The sequence below is a fragment of the Equus quagga genome, chromosome 3, assembly GCF_021613505.1.
Source record: "Equus quagga isolate Etosha38 chromosome 3, UCLA_HA_Equagga_1.0, whole genome shotgun sequence".
Taxonomy (NCBI): Eukaryota; Metazoa; Chordata; class Mammalia; order Perissodactyla; family Equidae; genus Equus; species Equus quagga.
In genome coordinates, this window is record NC_060269.1 from 100,130,355 (window position 1) to 100,155,877 (window position 25,523).

At 37.8% G+C, this 25,523-nt stretch overlaps 1 protein-coding gene across 1 annotated transcript in view; it reads right to left on the bottom strand.

Moving 5' to 3' along the window:
* DCK (deoxycytidine kinase) overlaps nt 1–22,881 on the bottom strand; it is a 30,266-nt gene extending 7,385 nt beyond the window's left edge. The window contains exons 1-4 of the mRNA XM_046657601.1: nt 22,533–22,881; nt 18,050–18,165; nt 2,255–2,448; nt 805–952 (exon numbers count right to left, since the gene is read on the bottom strand). Of these exons, the coding sequence (XP_046513557.1) occupies nt 805–952; nt 2,255–2,448; nt 18,050–18,165; nt 22,533–22,623 (549 nt within the window). The 5' untranslated portion in view covers nt 22,624–22,881. The remainder of the gene's footprint in view (nt 1–804; nt 953–2,254; nt 2,449–18,049; nt 18,166–22,532) is intronic.
* Nucleotides 22,882–25,523: the final 2,642 nt, after the last annotated feature.

The following is a 25,523-nucleotide window of genomic DNA, read 5'->3' on the forward strand; positions in this document are numbered from 1 at the left end:
CTAGAAGTCATGACATGTACATTCATCATGACTTAGGAAGAAATAGGAATACAAAACAGAGAAAAATGAGAATGCAAACACCAAACCCAGAAATTTAATAAATGTAAGTAAAGTCTTATTTAGGTTAGTTTTATGAAAAGCATCTACTTGGTCTTCTTGGATTCATTACATAATTTCCTATGCAAACAAGAACAGCTATGCTACAACCTATCATGAAAGACACATTTTTAAGTTAGCTCCCTTAACTAAAAATGGCAAGGGTCTTCCAAGTCTCTTCTCAATTATAGCTGCTACTATAGCTGCTACTAGCCACCCATTTCAAGCCACAAACAACCAGAAGATTTCTTGAAGTGGCCATCCATGAACTTTGCCATTAATGTAAACATTTACTGAGCTCCTAATATGTATCCAGACCCTGTCCTAGGCACTGGAAATTCAATAGTAATTAAAATACCCAAAGTCCCACCTCATGAAGCCTATATTCTAGGAGTTGTTTGAGCAAGTTCCTTAATCTAGCTGTGACAGATAAAAGATGCTACGAGAGTTAGGAAGAATAATGAAGAACAGAACTGAGGAAGAACAGAGAATGGCCTAAAAGAACAACTTGCCGAATGTGGGCTTCTAGTCTGCTGAGAAAATAGAAAGCTTCAATCTACACAGTTATGAGTTTCTAATTTGGAGGTGGGGAGCTAGAGGGTGGGGAGTAGAATTAAACTAAATTGCCTTCTCTGCATACCATTGAAAGGATTTCTAAATAATGCTTTACATTTTCAATGGAGCAAACTAATTTTTATTAAGTCTCACCTCTGGAGTGGCTCGAAGATAAATGATTCCATCCAGTTCAAGGCTTTGGCCCATCTGTTTATTCATCCAGTCATGCCAGTCTTGATAAATTGTCCACTCTGTTTCATTCATGCAGTCAGATTCATACAAATTAGATGCAAAAATATACCTGAAAGAGAGTCTATATCAACACATAAATCCTTCCCAAAAAGCACAAAGAAACAGAAAAGAGAAAATAGATCTACTAAACGGACATGGAACATTCTCCTAAAACCCATGGCTGATAATGCCTTGGACAAGAGAAAAAAACAACAGCGTAACTCCAACTATAGGAAATATGTTCTTGGCCAGCAGTTCTCAAAAATGTGGTGGGAGGACCCCTGGTAGTCCCTAAGAGCCTTCCAGGGCTTCTGTAAGCGGCCAGATTATATACTGTACTTGAACCAAAAGAACGTATTACAACAGATGGAATATAGAAGCATAAATGAGAATCCAGTTGTCTTCTATTAAGTCAGACATTAAAGAGACTTGCAAAAATGTAAAATAATGTTACTTTTATCATTGTTTTGTTTTGAAAAATATAATTTTTTCAAGTATGTTATTTATGTTAATATGTAATGAGTTTATTATTAATTTTAAATAAATTAATAATTTTTATATTTCTCAATCTTAATTTCTAATAACATAAATATCAAAAAGACACAAAGCTCTTTGGGATCCTCAATAATTATTAAGAAAGGAAAAGAATCCTAAGACCAAAAGTTTGAGAACTTCTATTCTGAGCAAACTCTAGAGGTTAAAAGAACCCTTGCGTAAGCAAGGTCATTCTAAGGTCCCCTTAGAGATTTTCGATCTCCTTGTTCCAGGAGCAAGCGTAGAATGTAAATCTGGATTTAACCATAACAGATGAGAACTTTAAGATGGTTGGAGGAAAAACAACTTCTCTGAATATGTGAATGAGAAGGCCACCATATTCCCTACAATTTCCATGGAAGCTAGCAATTATAAATGCCAGAACTTCCCTAATGCTGTTAGTACGAAACTGCTGAGGGTATTAAATTATTAAATGTTGGGGTCAGCCCCGTGGCCAAGTGGTTAAGTTCCAGCACTCTGCTGTGGCGGCCCAGGGCTTCGCAGGTTCAGATGCTGAGCGTGGACATGGCACCGCTCATCAGGCCACGCTGAGGCGGCGTCCCACATGCCACAACTAGAAGGACCCACAACTAAAATGTTCAATTACCTACTGGGGGGATTTGGGGAGAAAAAGCACAAAGAAAAGAAAAAGAAAAAAGATTGGCAACAGTTGTTAGCTCAGGTGCCAATCTTAAAAAAAAAAAATATTAAATGTCATTTTCCATCTCAAATCCCCAACTCAGCCTCTCTTATTACTTTGATTCCCAGGAAACAGGAAAAATAAGTCCCGTTCTAAGCCAAGATTCCAAATTGACAAGCACAAATCATTTATATATACCTGTCACTATACACAGATCGCTCAAAAAATAATACAGGTTTCTCCGCATTTTTGAGCTTGCCATTGAGAGAGGCAAACTGAGCTCGTATTCGACTGAGGCAGGCATATAACTGGAAGGTAAAAGACCATCGTTCGGGTTTCTCATACATCATCTGCAGAACATTCCCGCCAGTTTTCTCAACTGTTGTCAATTCCTATTTTGAATTTGAAAAGAGAAACAAAAAGCAAAGTTAATGATCAACAGAGCTATGTTAATCTTTTAAAAAGGTCAAAAAGAGAAGTTGGATAAATAAATGCATCATAATCAGCAAAACCAAGATGATTAAGTCCTCTTCCTCCTGCTCTTTCTCACTTTCTTTTCCAGGTTGCCTGAAGTCTGGAAGAATTTGAAAAGCTGGCTTAACCACAGGATTCCTTAGATCTTTTCCACAAGAAGTCACAAACTAACAGCCTATAGCAGAAATTATTTGTTTGGCTCAAATGAGACTTTTCAAAAATTTGCATTAGTTGTTAATATTTAAAAGCTAAATAATTTCACATTTAATATATCTGAATTTATGTCTTCTTTTTAAAAATGGGAAAACCAAGCAATATTGTATCTGTCATTTGCTCTTGGTAAAAATCAGCTAAAGTGAAGTCACACATGCTTCCATTAGAGGGGACACATGCTCTCCAGTCTATCAGCCCCTGCCATTCCCTGTTGAGTCTCACGGCAGCTCTGATTTATTTCTTTAGCTGCCTGGCCCGTTATAGGTATTTAAATTTGTGACTTCAATCTCCTAACACAGAATAGATCCTCCCCAAAGTTTCGTGATTTAATAATCATATTGTTAGAACCAATACTTTCAGTGTTGAGAGGAAAAAATATATAAAATAAAAACTCAAATAAAACCTCCGTAATGTTACATCAGAACTGGAAATAGCATCCAGAACTCATGAATTATTTTTATTAACATAAAATATAGTTTTCCTAGTCCTGTCCACCAAAAGGCCTATAAACAAATGCCACCCGGATTATATCTCTAAACACCATTTCTCACTGAAAGGAATTAGGATCACATAGCTGATTCCACGTCTGGGAAAGGAAATGTACGAGGCCAGCTTGATACACTTTGTTCCAGGAAACAAGGAAACTATCAAAGACTAAGGAGGTTGTGCCACAGGCAAGAGAGCCAACATGAAGGAGCTTCCACTGGTCAAAAGACAGGACACTTTGAACATCCAAAAGAAATGATAAATGGAAGGCAAAAATCCATAACTTCATAATACTAAAGGAAACTGGAAAACAAACAACCAAACTGTCCAGTCATCTTTACAGGTTGCTAGGGCACCAATTAATTATTCCAGAAATTAGTAGATAAAGAGAAAAAAATATCAAACATCTTATTTTAGCCCTTTCTGTACAAATGTTCTTTCAGGTTAATGAAATAGTAGACGAAGAAGAGGTCTTCTTTCCCAAAGAATCCTAGCTAATAAATTCAAAAGGCTTTTTAAAGTGTTTTTTTTTAAGATTTTATATATCTACTTATTTATCCTTGTTCTCCCCAAAGCCCCCCAGTACATAGTTGTATATTTTAGCTGTAGGTCCTTCTAGTTGTGGCATGTGGGACACTGCCTCAGCATGGCTTGACGAGCAGTGTTAGGTCCAAGCCCAGGATTGGAACTGGCGATACCCTGGGCCACTGAAGCAGAGTGAGTGAACTTAACCACTTGGCCACGGGGCTGACCCTAAATTCAGAATTCTTTTGAATTAGCATATCACCTTTTGCAACACCTAACGATATACTGGATTAGGGCAACAATTAGCAATAGATGCTAAAACATTAAAGCAAAGCTGATAGGGAATTTTATAACATATGAATTAGGCTGACAAAACCTGAACAGACTGATTTTAACATCACAAAAGACATCCTCCTGATGGAATGTGAAAGAAAATACATATTACCACCTAAGAAGTCTGGCCAAAAAAGAATTGAAACTAAATCTAATCAAGGAAACCTCTAGAGATCTAACTGAAAAATTACAGGAAATACAGAGAATTGAGAAACCTGTTGAATTATAGCACTCAGCACTCAGCCAAAACCAGAGTAAGGGAAATTGTACAAGGACAAACGACCTGGTTTCTTCGACTAATAAACTGCAAAGAAAAAAGAGGAAGGGTAACCAATAGATTAAAATTTAAAAGACATATAAACCAAATGTAATATGCAAATCTTGTCTGACTCTTGATAACAACAAACTGCAGAAAAATTATAAGACAATAGGGAAATATGAACATAGACTGAACGTGATGACATAAAAGAATTACTAATCTTTTAGATGCAATTTTTTAAAAAAAATCTTTACTTCTAGAGTTCTTTTACTGAGTCTTTAATTTCTAGATAAAGAAATATGTTATCAAGAACAGAGGTTCTCAAGGTGTGGTAGGGGAACCCCTGAGGAGTCCCTGAGATCCTTTCAGGGAGTCCGCAAGAAAAAAACTATTTTCATAATAAATGTACCATTTTCCATTCTCATTCTCTCATGAATGTACAGTAGCTTTCCAGAGGCTAAATGACATGTGATACTGCAACAGTTCGAATGTAGAAGTGGTTATGAGAATTCAGCTTTTGCTATTAGTCAGATATTAAAGAGATTTGCAAAATGTAAAACAATGCCACTTTTCTCCTACGTTTTTCTGTTTTGGAAAATAGTTATTTTTCACAAAAATATTTTATGTTAACATATAATTTATTTTTGTGATTTATTAACATGTGATTTATTATTGTGATTTTTCAAATGAATTAACTGATAATGTTTTTCTTGTTTTTTAAAGATTGGCACCTGAGCTAACAACTGTTGCCAATCTTTTTTATTTTTCCTGCTTTTTTTATTCCCCAGATCCCCCCAGTATATAGTTGTATATTTTAGTTGTGGGTCCTTCTAGTTGTGGCATGTGGAACGTCGCCTCAGCATGGCCTGATGAGCGGTGTCATGTCCGTGCCCAGGATCCAAAACGGCAAAACCCGGGGCCACCAAAGTGGAGCACGAGGACTTAACCACTCGGCCACGGGGTCGGCCCCTGATAAGTTTTTAAAGTGTTTCAAGTTAAACTTCTAATATAGTAAATATTGATAGATCTAACCTACATTAAAGCTCTTTGGTTCCTCAATAATCATAGACAATAACATGTATACTTAGTTAACTAAAGTAACAGTAACTTTTAAATAATGCTATGGCTTAAAATAATTAAGAACTCATAGGATTAAGCTATTCAATAAGTAGTTTACCTCCTAAAAACTTCACATATATACTACTTGCTTTAAATAGCTTTATTAAATAAATGACAATAGAGTTACTTATTCTGATGAGTGTAAATAATTAGTTTAGAAAAATACCCAATTAAATCTCTAATTTAAAGCATCATAAAAATGGAACTTAATATAATCAGTGAATCTGAAAAATACATATTAGGGTTATTTCAAACTATAGTGCTCTCTAGAGAAACTAAAACTGAGCCAACTTCTTGACAAGTGATTGAAATGGTGAATTTATATAAACCATTTTCCCTGGGAATGATAAAAAAGGTAAATGCAGATTGGAAAGGTCCAGATACAGTTAACTAAAATGAACAAGAGGTTGACACGACTAGCTATAATTAGAAAAGAGTTGGACCAAGAGCCTGAAAAATATGTATGTACAGACTTGTTCACCAATTCCACAAGTACTAGTATGAGGATCAAATAAAGGTAGAAAAAGGAAGCTTTAGATCAAAATCTTAAGATGTGATTTTGTTCCATAATCAATGAACATTCATAGCTTAAACAGGCTCTCAAAAATGTTAAATAAATTCATGTTGATAAATGTAAATGTACTCTTGGTATAACCCTAAACTTCTGAGGAAAGGCAACCACACATTTCCACTTAATACTCTGTGATAACTGCAGATCAAATACTACATAGAATTAGTCATGATCTGACCCAACAGATAAAATTCTTACATTTGCAAATTGTTAGCTCAATTTCCAAATGGGATTACTTTACTCCCACTGAAGCTTTTAACAAAGAATACAGCATTCTGTAACTATAAATATTAAAATTCTTCTGAACTACTTTCTCCTACCTCTGGAAACAGTGGAATTATTTCTTGCTCTTACAAAATATCACAAAAATTTACTACTACATGTGTCACTGCTTTGTCCAGATTTCTAGCCTAGCACCTACTGGACAAAACACAATGTGTTTATGTAATTAAATAGGCAAGGTCATCTTAGGTCTCTTCCAGTTATTCTTTTCACACTTAAAAACTTCTAAGGGGGCTGGTCCTGTGGCTGAGTGGTTAAAGTTCCATGCGCTCCACGTCAGCACTGGCACTGGTGGCCCAGTGTCACAGGTTCAGATCCTGGGTGCAGACCTACTCTACTCATCAGCCATGCTGTGGAGGCATCCCACATACAAAATAGAGGAAGACTGGCATGGACGTTAGCTCAGGGCCAGTCTTCCTCAAGCAAAAAAAGAGGAAGACTGGCAATGGATGTTAGCTCAGGACAAATCTTCGTGACCAAAAAAAAGAAAAAACAAAAAAACTCCTGAGATACCTAGGCAGTATATACATGACAACCACAGCCCTCATTAAAATATTCAATATATCCAATTTCTTGTTATTAGATTTTTATATAGTCTGATTCAAGTAGTTTATGTTAGGGGCTATTTGATTTAATAAATGGAGTTCTTTAAAGAGGCTTGGAATACTAAATGCATCTCTAACTTGTAAAATATATTGGAAATAATTTTGAGCACCTGAGGCCTATCCATTGCCACTTTACTACTATAGGCCAAAGTGAGCAAATCTTACCATTCCAGGCTTTCCAAATCAAAAATAAGGGGGTGAACAGAAAGAAGCCACTGAATTTTCTTCCCTTGTGTGACAGTATTTTCTTTCTTTCTTTCTACATTAAAATTGATGGCACAGTGATAGAATATATTAGAATACTTTTGATATTAGAGTTGTCAGATTAAGAAAGAAAAAACAAAACCCAGGACTCCCAGTGAAATCTGAATTTCAGATAAATAACAAATAATTTTTTAGTATAAGTATGTCCCTAACACTGCACGTACTTTAACTGGCAACCCTACTTAATACACAACACTTTATCTTATTACAGTCTTTCTAATACAAGGCACTCTCATTTTCATTTTTTTAATTTAATTCTCCCATGAGCTTGATTTATCCTATTACCATTCCCATTTTACTGATAAGAAAAACAAAGTTTAGAAAACTTGAGGTGTTTTCTAAGATTACATGGCTAACTAGTAGAATTAGAGCCTATAAATACTCAGATTATATAGTAAAATTTTATTGCAACAGCATATAATGTAACTGAATTTCACCTACATTCCTATAATTAGACATAGCTTCCCATTTTAAACAGTTAAGCCCCATTAGGAAGGAAAATAAAACTATTTCCAATTTTATCTATAAGGAAGAGGATATATCCCCACAGACCTTGGGATAGGTCAGTCACTCTCACTTCCTAATACACCCTCACTCTCTCAATTCCAGTGACCCACCAGTAACCCCTAAAAGGACCTACACATGCCCAATCAAACCTATAAACCTAATACCTCCATTTACAGGAACACATATCTTATTATTCTAAGTTCACCTGCAATTGCTTAAGCAAAGAAGAGCTCTCTTTTATTCACAGTCCAGAGAAGCAGAAGGTAAAACATCCTAGGAGATGAGTCCTCCCTTTATAGACTAGGAATGGTCTGTTAGAAAACCCAGGCTGAGGTCTGCCCTAAAACTGACTGTTTTGAACATTATTGATTTTACAAGAAAAAGACAGTTTATCCACCACTTGCATTGTAGGGTCCAAGATTTATCTTTACAGGCAACATATAATAATAAAAGGGACATTCTACCAAGAAGACATAACACATTAATATATATACACCTATCACAGGAGCACCGAAGTATATAAAGCAACTATTAACAGACCTGAAGGGAGACTGACAGCAACACAATAATAGCAGGGGACCAAGACACCCCACTTACATCAACGGATAGATCATCCAGACAGAAATCAACAAGGAAACAGTGGCCTAAATGAAACACCAGATCAAATGGAACTAATAGATATATAAAGAATATTCCATCCAAAAACATCAGAATACACATTCTTCTCAAGTGCACATGCAACATTCTCAAAGACAGACCATACGTTGGGGAACAAAGCAAGCCTCAATAAATTTAAAAAGACTGAAATTATATCAAGCATCTTTTCCAACAACAACAGTATGAAACTAGAAACCAACTACAACAAAAAAGCTAGAAATGTCACAAATATATGGAGACTAAACAACATGTTACTGAACAATCATTGGATCAATGAAGAAATCAAAGGAGAAATCAAAAAATACCTGGAGACAAATGAAAATGAAAACACAACATACCAAAAGTTATGAGATACAGCAAAAGCAGTACTAAGATGGAAACTTACAGCAATACAGGACTATCTCAACAAACAAGAAAAATCTCATATAAACAATCTTACACTATACCTAAAAGAAGTAGAAAAAGAACAAAACCCAAAGTCAGTAGAGGGAAGAAAACAAAAATCAGACCAGAAATAAACGAAAGTGAGATTTAAAAAAACAACAGAAAGGATCAATGAAACTAAGAACTGGTTCTTTGAGAAGATAAATTTGACAAACTCTTTGCCAGGCTTACTACGAAAAAAAGAAGATTAAAATGAATAAAATCAGAAATGAAATATAAAAATTATAATGGACAGCATAGAAATACAACAGATTATGAAAGAATACTATGAAAAGCTATACACCAACAAACTGGATAATTGAGAAGAAATGGATAAATTCTTAGAATTATACAATCTCCAAAAACTGAATCAAGAAGAAATAAGAGAATCTAATTAGACCAATTACAAGTAAAGAGATTGAAACAGTAATCAAAAACCTCCCAAAAAATAAAAGTCCAGGACCAGGCGGCTTCTCTGGTGAATTCTACCAAACATTTAAAGATTTAATTTTACCTAATACCTATCCTTCAAAAAACTATTCTGAAAACTTGAAGAGGATAGGATGCTTCCTAACTCATTTTATGAGGCCAACATCATCCTGATACCAAAAACCAGACAAGGACAACACAAAAAAGGGAAATTACAAGCTGATAATGCCAATGAGCATAGATGCAAAAATCTTCAACAAAATATTAGCAGATCGAACACAACAATACATTAAGAGGATCATATACCACAATCAAGTGGGATTTATTCCAGGGATGCAGGGATGGTTCAACATTTGCAAATCAATCAGTGTGATACACCACATCAACAAAAATAAGAATAAAAATCACACGATCATCTTAATAGACACAGAGAAAACATTTGACAAGATCCAACATCCATTTATGATAAAAACTCTCGATAAAATGGGTATAGAAGGAAAGTACCTCAACATAATAAAGGCCACATATGACAAACCCACAGCCAATATTCATACTTAACAGTGAAAGACTGAAAGCTATTCCTCTGAGAAAAGTAACAAGATAAGGATGCTTACTCTCACCACTCTTATTCAACATAGTACTGGAAATCTTAGCCAGAGCAATTAGGCAAGAAAAAGAAATAAAAGGGATCCAAACTGGAAAGAAGGAAGTAAAACTGTCACTATTTGTGGATAACATGGTTCTATATATAGAAAGTATCCACAAAACGACTATTATAAATAACGAATACAGTACAGTTGTAGGGTACAAAATCAACAAACAAAAATCAGTTGCAGGGCCGGCCAAGTAGTTAAGTTTGCACAGTCCACTTCAGCAGCCCAGGGTTTTGTCAGTTTGGATCCTGGGTGTGGACCTAGCACTGCTCATTAAGTCATGCTGAGACAGTGTCCCACATAGCAGAGCCAGAATGACCTACAAGTAGAATATACAACTATGTACTTAGGGCTTTGGGGACAAGAAGGAAAAAAAAAGAAGACTAGCAACAGATGTCAGCTCAGATGCCAATGTTTAAAAAAAAATTTTTTTAATCAGTTGCATTTCTATATACTAATAACAAACTAGCAGATAGAGAAGTCAAGAATACAATTCCATTTACAATCACACAAAAAGAATAAAATATCAAGGAATAAACTGAACCAAGGAGGCAAAAGACTGATACACTCAAAACCATAAGACATCATTGAAAGAAATCAAAGAAGACATAAAGAAATGGAAAGATATGCTAGGCTCATGGATTGGAAGAATAAACATAGTTAAAATGTCCATATTACCAAACGCAATCTACAGATTCAATGCAGTCCCAATCAGAATCCCAATGACATTCTTCATGGAAACAGAACAAAGAATCCTAAAACGTATATGGAACAAATGACCTTGAATAGCCAAAGCAATCCTGAGGAAAAAGAACAAAGTTGGAGATATCACAATCTCTGAATTCAAAATATACTACAAAGCTATAGTAATCCAAACAGCACGGTACTAGCAGAAAAACAGACACACAGACTGATGGAACAGAACAGTATGCCATCCACTAAATATCATATTGTACTGTTCTCTGAGAAATAAAATTTCATTATTTTGAACCACAGAGATTTAAGGGTTTATCATGGCAGCAAGTGCTACCTTAAATCTACTCGAGACATTTAATAAAATCTATCAGAAGTGACCTTGCTTCACTTGAAAAACACTTATGAACAACGTGCTATGCACCGTGAAAAGTACTGAGATAACAAAATAGGTTACATACGTAAAACTAAATGGTCTTGTAACATAGATAGTGAGAAGAAATTTGAAGACTTTTCTGAAGAACCTTCATGAACAGTATGCAAGGTGAAATAAGCTAGTCACAAAAGAACAAATACTGTACGATTATATGAGGTATCTAATGTAGCCAGATTCACAGATACAGAGAGTAGAATGGTGCTTACCAGGGGCTGGGAGAAGTGGGCAAAGAACAGTTCTTTAATGAATATAGAGTTTCAGTTCTGCAAGATGAAAAGGTTCTAGATATCTGTTTCACAACAATGTAAATACACTTAACACTACTGAACTGTACATTTAAAAATGGTTAAGATGGTAAAACTTAATGTGTTTTTTTTACCACGCACAAATTAATCACACAAAAAAAGACCACACATCTCCTTTTATTTGGATTTCCCAATAAACATAATCCCCCTTGTCCAAAGCAATTCCAAAGTCTACTATGTGAAAATAGTTTAGAGGCCCAATACTGATTCATCATCTTATTATAAAAATAATAACCAGCTAGTTGTTCTAAAAATACAAATCCTTAAATTAAAACTAAATCAAAAGTTTGCCATAGAATTTTACGGCTTTGAAGATGTTAGTTTTTGTCTCTTAGTTTAACATTATACTAAATTAGAAAATTAACAGTAAGCCAGGATATCATTTTGTAGTTCTTCAGGATAGCCTAAGCCCATAAAAAATGTTTTCTTTTGATCCCTTGCATGAAATTTTTGAGACTACAAATTGCTGGGGTTTTTTATGCAATTATGAGTGTTAAGAATAAAATACATATTAGAAATTTATCCAAAAAATACTGTCCATCATCTTTAACAAAGTGAGTGTAATTTTATCAGTTTCTCCCCTCTGAAAAGTATCCAAATAAAAAATGTGAATGCCTCAGGGTCAAACTGCATTAAGTAAAAATTGATAGGTCATCTCTAGAAAGCAGTTTAGCTATATTTATTTTTAAAAATCTGTATCCTTGGGCCCACTTAACTTCATTTTTGGAAATTTACCTTAAAGAAATAATCTAAAATACAGATTTAACCACAAAGATATTTGTCACTGTGCAAATAAGCAAATAGGCTATCATTCCACTATTACTAGGCATTTATATTAAGTGAATAATGGTACATGCACACAATAAATTGGGCTGCCTTTAGAAATTGTTTAAATTTTTAATGACATTTTGAATTACCTTTGACATAAACATTATGTGGAGGGAAGCAAAGTAAAAAATTGCATACTGTTGTGCCAAGTAAGATATACAGTTTTCTCTGGTTGATAAGGTTACAAGTATTTTATTTACCTCCTTTAGTAATCTATGATATTTTCCTAACTTCAAAGAGTGAACACATATTACTTCATAACATTTTTAAAAATTATGTATCCCTTCCTGCCAAAATTGTATAAAGTAAATTATTATTTCAACTATATAAAAGATACACACAGGGTGGTGGGCTTATGGATAATTTTTGTTTCTGTAATTCTGTAATTCACTTCATTATTTTACAGAAAGCACAGATTATTGCTAAGACAAGTGAAAACCAGAAATATCAAGTAGAGATACAAAATCATTTATCTTTTAATGATAGTCTAACCTTGTAAACATTGCAAAAGTTCTGAATTAAGTTCAATCAGAAAGGATCAGTCTACCAAAGAAGATAATTATAAAATAGCCAACGAAAGTCATCAGGTGATTTCAGAAGATAAGAGCAGTACCAGCAGAAGGACCTACAACTAGAATATATATCTATGCACTGGGAGGCTTAGGGGAAAAAGAAGAAGAAAAAAAGAAGATTGGCAATAGATGTTAACTCAGGTGCCAATCTTTAAAAAAGATTTTTTTAAATAAAAAACAAATAAAAGGGAAGTTTTCTAAAAAAATAAAAAAAAGATACGAGCAGAAGTACCAATTCCTAATTAATTTTTCAGAATGACCTATGAAAAATATGCTGTTGTTTCACAGACAAGTATATTTTATCCCATCTTTCTCCCAGTTACTAATTTTTCAGTGGCTCCTTAGAGGTAAGAAGTGTTGGATAAAGTAAAATAGTACTTCACAATTAATAACAAATATCTCCTAAAAGAATTCAGATCAATGAGAAAAACATGACAGAGCAGAAATGTCTCCCTAACAGTCTATATCTCAAAAATAAGCTAAAAGGAAGCAATCAAATCAAAGCTTTGGGCCTAAATAATAACATAAATCACCCAAAAAAAGCAATTATTTGAAATAAACCTTCAATATAAAAATTGGTAATCGTCTGGGTGGTATGTTTTAAAGATAATCTTACCATGGGTGGGGAAGGGACAGGAGACTACGTAATCTTTTTAGGTACTTTGCCTCATTATTTTGCTAAAGTTGGTGGCAGCCTATCAATAGTCAAGCAACGTTTCAGCCACTAGGTGGCAGGTAAAAAAAAAAAAACATTTAAAAAACAAAACAAGCTAAGCATGCAGGTGCAAATTAAGTTTCTGAGTAGGGGAGGAGATCAAAGGTACCAACAGCCCTGCTCTTCCAATTCTGCAGCAACTGTCAAGAAGCGTGATTAAGTGAATATCCAAAGTAGGACTGGCCTTGCTAGCACTAGGTCTAAAGACAGGCTACTTCTCACTATTGACAGCATTCTAAGAAAGCTGAGATTTAGACACTGGGTGATTCACACTATAACCCCAAGGGATACATCTGGGATAGGTCTGGGGAAGAAGGGCTCTAGGATGAAGGAAGAAAATCCCATATCTTGAGTTTAGGGGAGGTCCAAGAAAAAAAAATCCAAAGATACAGGGAACCCACCTACCCATCGCCATCCTCACACTCCACTCCTTATCCCAAAATACTATTACCACACTGTCTGAAACTCCACCTAGAAGCACAGAGGACTAACAACATAGTAGTCCTCAATACACACACAAAAATAAAGCTACCCTACCAGAATGTACACCAGAATGCAGTGAAGGTAATCAAACTACAACATCTTGGAGACATGACTGGATTACAGTAAACTGATGAAATCTGTTAATAGTAATAGTAGGGTCACTTCATGGTAGTTATAAAGACAGGTCAGTTTAGAATTTTGATTCTACTCACTCCCATCAGAATGGCTATAATTAACAAGACAAGAAACAAGTGTTGGAGAGGATGTGGAGAGAAGGGAACCCTCATACAATGCTGGTGGGAGTGCAAACTGGTATAGCCACTAAGGAAAACAGTATGGAGATGCGTCAAAAAATTAAGAACAGAACTACCACATGATCCAGCTATTTCACTGCTAGGTACTCATCCAAAGGACATGAAAACATGAATGCATAAAGATACATGCACCCATATGTTCATCGCAGCATTATTCACGATAGCCAAGACTTGGAAGCAACCAAGGTGCCCATCAAGGGACAAATGGACAAAGAAGATGTGGTATATATACACAATGGGATACTATGCAGCCATAAGAAACAATGAAATCTGGCCATCTGCAACAACATGGATGGACCTTGAGGGTATTATGCTAAATGAAATATGTCAGAGGCAGAAAGTCAAATACCATATGATCTCACTCATAAGTAGAAGATAAAACCGAGAAACAAACACATAGAAACAGAGATTGGATTGGTGATCACCAGAGGGGAATGGGGGAGGCAGAAGGGCAAAAGGGATGATTAGGCACATGAGTGTGGTAATGGATTGTAAGTAGTCTTTGGGTGGTGAACATGTTGTAATCTACACAGAAATCAAAATATATAACGATGTACACCTGAAATTTATACAATGTTATAAACCAATATTACTGCAATAAAAAAATTAATTTTAAATAAAAGAATTTTGACTCTAGTACATGAGAAGAAAATGCTCTAGTCCATAACCATGAGTACCAGATCCATGAAGCCAATAGTCTTAAAATGGAGACAGACACATCACAATGTGTCATAGTCTGATGACATCTGTCATTAAGATAACTAATTCCCTTGGGCTCTGATTCTAAGATTAAGAGAACTTCATTATAAATTGTCTTACCATTTATATCAATGCAATGTTTTCAACCTGTCCTCTCCAACATAACTAAACTCCCAACACTAACAGGGACACACTAGGGCAGTCATTTTTAACCAGGAGGCATCCTACATGTTTAAATTCCCAAGGGATCATTTGTTATTTTAAAAAGCATCCCAAATCCCTGAAATTGTTACGAAGTCTTTCCACCGGGTGAGAATTATGGGCCTACATAGAAAAGGGAGTGACCTAATTCAGTGAATCTGATAGTTACATTTCTCCCTGCAAACTAATATTTTTGGCATTTTGGTTTTTATACATTGGTTTCTGTGCCCTTGGTTAATGTGAGGTATAGTGAGAAGCAGAGACATTTAATGTGCCAATAGATCAGTTATATACCTTTAATATGAATTAGAAGCTTATGATACTAAAACTAGAATGGACCTTAAACAGAGGTCACCTAATCCAATCTAGTCTAACATTCCCTCAATGAAAGAATCCCTTCTGTATTTCTGACACTGGTTTAATTTGCCTACTTTCCACGCAACACCTGAGAATCACTGCACTGATAGTTGACCCCAGAAATGACAGGGAAAAGCGGTATTTTTAGAAGACAGGTGTCTCATTTCTAAAGGTAACCAAACTTCAGCAGGGCACTTCAGTGAAAGAGGCCGCAAGACATACTTTGGGAAGTAAAAATTCAGGGTAGAGGAAGATAGAACCCAAAGGAAAATGGGCAAAAGGGCCTGAATAGGGACTTCACAAAAGAAATCCAAATGGCATACATATAAAATAAAGGACCGCAATCTCATTAGCAATCAGGCAAATACAAGTTAAAAACATAACAGATATTACACTCAAGAGAATGACAAAAATTAGGAAGCTGGACAATACTAAATATTGGCAAAGATATGGACTAATAACAGCTTGAGCACACTGTGGGGAATGTAAACTGGTAAAATCACTTTGGAAAACAGGCATCACACACATAACCCACCACCGAGTAATTTACTCCTTATTCCTAGAGAAACTCTTGCATGTGTGCAACAGGATTCATGTTAATAACATGGCTATTTTTGGAGCAACTAAACTAGAAACCACTCAAAAATGGATCAAAGGTATAGAATGGACAAATAGTGATATATGAATACAACTGAATACTATACGTCAATGAAAATGAACAAGGAGTAGTTGCAAGTAACAGTATGGACAAATTTCATAAACTTATTAAGCAAAAGAAGCAAGACAAAAAAGAACGAGAGCAGTTTATTTCATTTATACAACACTTAAAAACAGACAAAACTAAGGGATATATTCACGTATGGTCAAATTATTTTCAGAGAGTAGGAAAACTATTATCACAAGAGTTATTTTATGTGAGTGATTATCCCTAGCAGAGTTATTACCCTAAGGAAGGAGATACTGTGACCTGAGAAGGACAAACAAGGATTTCTGGAATGATAGTAATGTTCTATTTCTTGACCTGGATGCTGGTTACAAACATATTAGCCTTCAAATTGTTCTTCAAACTACATAGGCTTCATATACTTTTCTATAGTTACATCATATGTCAAAAAAAAATGTTGAAAGAAAGAAGCAAATAAATTTACCCACTTTAAAATTCTACTTAAGGTTAACTCTGCCTTTCTGCAAAGACTAGACTGAAATGTCAGTTTCTTAAGAAAATGGAGTCCATATGGAAAGGAAGACCCTTCAAGATTTAGTCCTGGATTATTCTAAGGATTGGGTTGTTCTGAGCTGGGCCCCAGACCTAAAGTTAACTATGCTTGGCAAAAGGTAAGTGAGAAAATATTTTTTGTTATTCAAAACCATATATCCTCAAAGCCTATAGAATATCTTGCTAGTGATTCCTCCTTGTATACACGATTTACATTTTAAATACTCAATTATTCCCAGATTTCTCAAACCAACAGCTAAACTTTAAAAAACAGACTTTTTTTTTTAATCCTGTCTTCCTCAGCTCCAAGCAAGTTTTTAGCACACAGTTCCATTTTTGAAGATTTCTGCTATACTGCTTTCAATTTCAATTCTCATTATCCCAGAAATTAAAATCTTAGCAATCAGATCTCTCTCCTTCATACACATACAGTAAAAAATTTCGCTATAAAAAAATGAAATTTAGGGGCGAGCCCGGTAGCACAACAGTTAAGTTCGCATGTTCCACTTCAGCAGCCCGAGGTTTGCCGGTTTGGATCCCAGGTGCGGACATATGCACTGCTTGTCAAGCCATGCCATGGCAGGTGTCCCCCATATAAAGTAGAGGAAGATGGGCACAGATGTCAGCTCTGGGCCAGTCTTCCTCAGCAAAAAAGAGGAGGGTTGGTGGCAGATGTTAGCTCAGGGCTAATCTTCCTCAAAAAAATAAATAAATAAATGAGAGATACATGGTTCTCTCCAAGACAAAAGGCTTAAAGGTAAACTAATAAAAGTCAGTTATTGGGTAGTTTTTTTGTCTTTGTTTTTCAAGAAAATGTAAAAAGCCACTCAAGGAATTTAACTTGCCATTAGATTTTTTTTTAACTTTCTAATTAATTTTTTAAAACTTTAAAAGTTCTAGTTAGGGGGCCGGCCCAGTGGTGTAGCACTTAAGTTTGCACATTCCACTTCAGTGGCCCAGAGTTCGCCAGTTCGGATCCCGGGTGCAGACCTATGCACCAATTGGTAAGCCACGCTGTGGCAGGCATCCCACATATAAAGTAAAGGAAGATGGGCATGGATGTTAGCTCAGGGCCAGTCTTCCTCAGCAAAAAAGAGGAAGATTGGCAGCAGATATTAGCTCAGAACTAACCTTCCTCAAAAAAAAGAAAAGTTCTAGTTAGATGCAATGAAGTATATAAATCTTACATGCACAGCTCAATGAATGTTTATATATATACACATCCATGTAACTACTGCCCAGATGAAGATATAGATTTAAAGCTAAATTTGGAAGTTTTATTGGAAAACGAAAAAAAAACCCAAGAGATTAAATATCACTGCTCCTATAAATCAAAAGATTTTCATTTTATTTAATTAAATTTTATTTTCATACCTCAAATTCATCTTGAGTACTTTGAACATTGCACCATCTGGTAACAGGCTCAGGAACCACTTCCCAATCCTCACAGACTTGTTTAAGAATATTCACAAAAGTTGACTTCCCTGCAGCTGTTATGAGAAGAAAAGTAAAACTGAGTAAAAGTTATTGGAAAAAAATGCCAAAATAGTCATTACCTTTACAAAGTTTGTAATAGCAAATAATACCCCAAAAAATCAATTTCCGAAACTTTCTCTTTAGATTTTTTTTTTCATGAAAACCAAAAGGGTCCCTGCCCACTTGTATTTAACACATTTGTTTCTTATTGTTTTTAGCTTACCAAAGCCATGAGACTTTCAAAGCCATGAGAAGAATTAAAAACCTGGTGACATTTTAGGCAAGGTGTTATGGCAGAAAAAAAATCCTACTCCTAGACTCACTTTCCTTAACCAAGCAATTAGGATAACTTTGTGAGAAGTGGTTAAGGCTATTCTCCCACTTAATTAGGTAGATGATCTTGGTCAAGTCACTGAACTTCTCTGAGCCTGTTTCCTCATAATGCAATGGAGATAATAAGAATACATTCCTCATGAAAACTGTTGTGATAAACAAACACTGTAGTGTTTTCCAGGCTCTTGCGTTTTCAAAATTTGCCTCTCTAGTGGCTCTATTCTCTCAGTTTACAAACAAGCTCAGATCTTTCCTATCTAAAACCAATTTAAAAATCACCAAATTAACTATAAAATATAAAGACGCATCCAATGCCTAGAGGTTTAGAATGGGAAAGATTACGATTATTATTATATGACACATTATCATATGGCACTATGACTGACAGAAATTATAAAAACATTTTTGCAAAACACTCCCTACAAGCAATAGCCATGTTTTCTCTGCTTCACTTTCATGGTTCTGTGTACTCTATCCAACCCTTAAAAAAAGTCATATGGGGACCAGCCCAGTGGTAGAGTGGTTAAGTTCGTGTGCTCCACTTCAGCAGCCTGGGGTTCGCAGGTTTGGATCCCAGGCATGGACCTAGCACGGCTGTGTCAGCCTCCCACATAACATAGAGGAAGATTGGCATAGATGTTAGCTCAGCAACAATCTTCCTCAAGCACAAAGAGGAAGATCGGCAACGGATATTAGCTCAGGGCCAATCCTCCTCACACACACACAAGTCGTATGTACTTTACTTCTCCCTAATCATTCATTAGTTTCTGGGATATGGGTCGGGGGGAGTAGGGGGTATAGTTCAGACATAATCAGGACATATTATATCCACTATTTTAAAATTTCCCAGGAATACATTCCATTTAATATTAGGAACATCTTGACCCAGAATTTAACAGGGTGTAACAATACTCCTAATGACCACCACACCCTTCCTATCTGAAGTCACCAAATGTGGTCATACCAGACATCTCTTGTCAGCAGAATGTGTTTCCCTCTCTCTCTCGTCATATATATATATAAATACAAACACATACACACACATAGGTAAACACAGAAAAAAGCAACTTCAGTATGCTTACAAATGAAGCCTCCTCTTCCTTATAAATTAGATCCAAAGAGGGCAAGAAGAACTCACCTTTGACTTGAAGAACTATATTCAAACCTAGGACATTATATAGGGCAACAGAAGAGAAGAAAAAACTGGAAGAACTTTAAAGGATCACACATAGAACAACAACAACAAAAAACAGAGAGAGAGGTCAATAATAAGGTAACAGAGAGAACAGAGAACAGTTGAGAAGCAAGACATAAAAGTCATACCACCATGGGAGAAAAACTTTTAAGGATAAACCAGATGACCATTAGATTTAATCATGGGAAAAACACTGGTGATCACAGATTTTGTGTAGAGGGTAAGCACAGGGACTGTGAGGCATTTCGAAGAATAGCAAGTGGAAGCATATAAAATGATTACCAGACACTCACTGAGCCAGATGGAAGAAGAAAGGGAAAACATGATGTTCACAACGGGCACCCAAGAAACACTTTAAAAACAGCTAGAATCTGCAACCACTTAAGGCTAGAGCATTCAGCTTTCTTCTAACACTGCGTATAAGCAGAAAAAGTTCATGTGGTCATACTCTGAAATGTTAAGAGGAGTGTCAGTTACTCTTTAAAACTATGCTTTAGTTCAAGCAGAATAACAATAGTTACCTGTAGTCCCCAATCTGACTAATATTCAGTTCCTTAACTTTTTGTGGGGAAGAAAATAAGCTAATTAACAAATTAATATTCTATGAAGGCAAAGAAGAACAAGAACCAAGGGCACTCATGTTAAAACTAAAAAGTCATGGGACCTAACAGAATCACTAATGCCAAAGCAAGCATTATGATGTCAAAAATCATTCTGTACGGACTACTAAAATGAAAAGACGCAAGTAAGGCCTCCATAAACCTAAGAGCGTATTTTAGTAGCAGAGAACATGAGAAGATGAGTTACATGAGTATAAAACTAAAATGACCAGGTAAAGTTTAAATTCTAGGAAGACCAGAGGAATCACAAAATAGTCTTCTACACACAGATCAGCAATGTATACATTTATCACTTATTTGGGTCTGGCAAATAAGGTGGAGGGGACATGAACGGTGCAAGAGCAGTAATAAACAGCAAGTGACAAAGCCTCAATGTCAGGGAAGATAGTAAGTGGTAAGGCACAAACCCCATCTAAATAGCAAATTGTTGTCTTACAGAAATGCAGCCCAGGGTTACCACATCTTTAGATTTGTCAAGAAAAGCCAAGAATCTAAATGTTTACAGGAAGCCTCAACATTTTTAAATGCTAGCAACCAATTAAAAATGTTTTTTCAAGTCTGTGCAGGACAATGTTGTGCAAATGCAGGCCATCAGCACACAACTCCTTCCAGTGTAGGTAACGGGAAGCCAGAGAAGAATTTTAAGCAGGGAGGGGATAACACAATTTCATTTGTATACAGAAAGACTGCTCTGGAAGTAGTCAGATACTGGAGATGGAGAGACACATTAGGAAATTATTTCAGGTACTGGGGCGATTAAAGATGCTTGGGGGGTAGTATATCTCTAGATACAATAGATTGCTTAACTGGATTTAAGAAAGGGAAGGGGATTAATTCATTGTGGTACTGATCTGAGGGGTTGTTCATTCAAATTTACTTTTCAAATGGCTTTGTTCAACTACTTTCTCCTGTCTTCATATATGGTCTTTATCCAATAAGTAGTTGTGAGGAATCATATCCGTAAACATTCACCTTCAAAGACCTTACCCTGCTAAGAGGAAAGGAGAGTCTATTATGTGGATCTTTTCCACTGGTGACTTAACACTGGACCAACGAAACAAGATGACCTCTGTGTTCAGCTTTTTTCTGTTCCTTGGAATGCTGCTAGAGCATCTGCTTGCCTTGGCTTTTTAAAGAAATACAAGTGCTTTGAATGTGGTAAGAATAAAAAAAAAATTTGCTGTATGCATGAATGGCCAGTACCCAACCTGAAGCCAAAACAATTCTATCAAACAGTTAGTGTCAGGCACAGGTTTCCTGTGGTAGGAAATACAGATGAACTGGAAGATCAGATGCATCTTGCAAAATGACATGCATGGTGTAGTATGCCCCCATCTGGGTTAAGAACAGAAACAGCTGTGGTCTTTGAATCATAACCCAATGTTTACTTGGAAATGAAATAGGGAATGAGGAACTTCACACTGTTAAGATCATTTAAAAACTCTTTACCCAAATGTTTACAGCAATTTTATTCATAATCGATAAAAACTGGAAACAATCCAAAAGTCCACAACTAGGGAAGAGATCGACTGTGGTAAATCCATGCAATGGAACACTACTCAGCAATAAAAAAGAACAAACTATGGATACAAGCAACATGAATAAATCTAAAATGTTAAAGCAGCAAGACACAAGAGGTTACATACTCTACGATTCCGTTTATACGACATTCTGGAAAAGGCAAAACTTACAGGGATAGAAACCAGATCAGTGGTCTCCTGGGGACAGGGAGAGGGGGCTGACTACAAAAGGGAAGGAGGGAATTTTTCGAGGTGATAGGAATGTTCTGAATCTAGATCGTGGTGGTAGTAAAACGGACATTATACGTTCGTCAAACCATATAGAAGAGCGCAACATAAAAGGGATCCTTTAACGTATGTAAATTACACCTCAGGAAGTGACACACACCCCGCCTCAAAAAACAAAACAAACCAAACCAACCCTTCCCTTTGCACAATCCCAACAAAAAGGAGGCAGCAGCCACAGCGCCCAAGGCAGGCCCGCCGGCTCGGCGAGCGGACGCCCAGGGGGGCCCACCCTCGGGCCCGGGAGGGCAGCAGGCACGGGCAGGGAAGGATGCTCTCGGCGGCAAGGGAATCCGAGGCCGCGGCCGCACCACCAGGCTGGCAGAAAGCCCTCTCTGAGGAGCGGCTGAGATGCAGCGAAGGGGCGCGTCCTCCGCCGCCGCCCTGAATCCCCTGCTCTGGGGCCCACATTTCCTGGGGCTCCTTACCGATGTTCCCTTCGATGGAGACTTTCTTGATGCGGGTCCTCTGAGGGCCGGTCGTGGGAGACAAGCAGCTCTTCTTGGGTGGGGTGGCCATTCCTCGCGTGGGGCGCCCCAAGCGCGTCAAGCAGCGAGGGCTGGAAGGGGCCACAGGTGCGCGCTGGGGCTCGAGCCGCGGCAGAACCTGCCTGGACCCGCAGGCTAGACTCCCGCGCACCGCTCGCTTTCCCGCCGGCGGGTCTGGGGTTTGGTGTTGGCGTGAGGAGGCAGCGGCCGATGGGGGCGGAACTGCAGCTAGCCTCCCGCCCAGCGGGGAAGCCACGCCCCCTCCCCCCCAGCAGCCGGCGAGACCCGTTCGGGCCCCCGCGCCTTCGCCGGCTTCGGGCGGAGCCCTTGCGTGCGCGCCCGGCACGTCGGGATACGCGCGGGCAGGGGGCGGAGCCGCGCGGGCAGGGGGCGGGGCCGCGCGCACCTCTGCCCGCTACTCGGGGGTGGGGGCTGTTCCAGAGACGCGTGGGGGCCCAGGGCTGGCGCCCGAGCGCGGAGGTCGCCGCCTGCCCTCGTCCCAAGGAGGCGGGGGGCCGGCCGGGCTTTGGAGAACCCGCTTCTCCAGCGGGGCTCCTGGAGGTAAACAGAGCGTCTGGACAGAATTGGTTGGACTTAACATTTTGAACTTGTCAGGGGAGAAGCAGTGTGTAGTAGAAAAATCAAACGGATTATCCTACCTTCTCAGCCTGGAGGATGACCGTCAGCCTAAGTGCCTCTGGGTAACCCAGGCCTCAGGAAATGTATTTTACTCTTACTGTGTGCCAGGCGCTGTTTCGATCACTTTTCATGAATTAACTAACAATCCACTGCTGAGATCCCACCGTTGGCCCCATTTATCAGTGAGGAAACAAGCACAGTGAGGCTACTTGTTTAAAGTCTCGAAGCCAGTAAGTGCAATTGGGATGGGAATTTAGATAGGCGCCACCTCACGGGAAGCCATTCCTGATCTCTCATACCCCTCTCCATTTTATTTGGATGCCCGCTTACGCTGAAGGGGAGCAGAATACGCTCCCCCGCCCAAAATATGCCACTTTGGCATATTATTTTGAATTAAGTAGTTAAGAAACTGTGGTGCACGCTTTTTACACTGTACTGAAGAAACAGGACACTGACCCTTTGTCCCCGCTGAAAGGAGGAGATAAATCTCTGTGAAAGGTACCCTCCCTGTACCAAGAGGGTAAAAGGCATCCTATCACCAGAGATAGGGAATTTAGGGCTGAGAAGGCTGTGAAAATAAGCCCTGTTACTTCTTCACCAATTCACAACCCCAAGCCTAAACCCCTTTGTCTTGTCAATTCTTCACAAATTTGTCTTTCTAAAAGGTATACAGTAAAAGCTTCCTGCTTTGGTCACTTCTTTGCGTCTCACATTTTTATGGGACTCCCATATATATGGAATTAAATTTGTTTGTGTCTGGGTACTCTGTTTTATGTCAATTTAATTATTAGAACAGCCAAAGAACCTAGAAGGGAAGAGGAAAATTTTCTGCCCCTACAATGTTATGTAGAAGTTACCACACTGTGTAGGTTTCTGTTCAGCAATGACTATAGCTTAATTAACTTTGTATGCACTACACCTGGCACACACTCTGCTAGAGTGCCATGTACTCTGCTAGAAGGCTCATCTAGCTAGGGACAAAGGCAGTGTAGAAATGCCCAGAGGAATTCTATTTTTTTTTTTAGGAAGATTGGCCCTGAGCTAACTGCTGCCGATCCTCCGCTTTTTGCTGAGGAAGCCTGGCCCTGAGCTAACATCTGTGCCCATCTTCCTCTACTTTATATGTGGGACGCCTACCACAGCATGGCGTGCCAAGCGGTGCCATCTCCGCACCAGGGATCTGAACCAGGGAACTCCAGGCTGCCGAAGCAATACGTGCAAATTTAACGGCTGTGCCACCGGGCCAGCCCGGGAATTCATTTTTAATCATGGTAAAGACCTAATAAACCAGACATTACCCAGTCTAGAAGTTCCCAAGTTCAAATTTTCTACAGAAACTGAAGGCCCTGCTATTCTTTTTTATCTTGCAACTGTCATCAGACCTGAAATGCATCCAAAGGTGGAGTCAGAAGAAGGGGGATAGTGAATCCACTGTCAGAAATAAAGGGCAGAAGTCAAAATGTGATTCCATGAGGAACTCTAGGATAAAAACAGCAAAAATCATTCTCTGTAAGTTTCTTATACTATTTTGTTATGCTGTTATTTTATGTATATTACTTTTGTTTATCCCTTGTGGAAATTAAAGAAACCTTAACTAAACTGGGAGTCAGGAAGGCCTCTAGGGGGAGCTCTCACTCCCTAACGTACATCAGCAATTACAACAAACGGGAAGAGACAGAGCTTGCGTCATAGACAAGTAAAACTACGACAGAAGGAAGATTTCTCTCCGGACAGGCAACAGCCCAGGCAATGAGAAGCCGTTGCCGCGCTGAACTGTTACTTCCCCTCAATGGACTTTAGTTTAGAACAGCCCCTCCCTACTCCCCTTTTCTCTATAAAGGCAGTTCCCCTTACTTTTTTGTTGGATTTGCCTATGGTTTGCATATGGTCTAGACATCCCAAACTGCAATATTTTGGCAATTCCTGAATAAACTTGTTTTGAGGTTTTTCAAGTCAACACCCCATAGTGATTAGCAGCAGGATTTTTGAGATGAAAAAGGCCCAAATGCTTGTCATCAGGGATGGCAAGGAAGCTGGGGAAGCTACTAGGTGGTATATTCCACACCCAAGCTTAGAAAACCCGTGAAATGGCAAGGGTATTAGCAGCTACGGAGAGAGGAGTAAGGCAGGGTGAGTGTCTGAGCCCTTCAAACGGGAAGAAAGTGGAAATGAAGTCTCATATATATCTGATAAAGATGTTTGGGGTTGAGGAGTAGAAATCCCCAAGTGTGGTTTCCACGAACAAGCAAAAACAAAAACCACAAGAGAAGTAGTATGGTGGAATAATTAAGA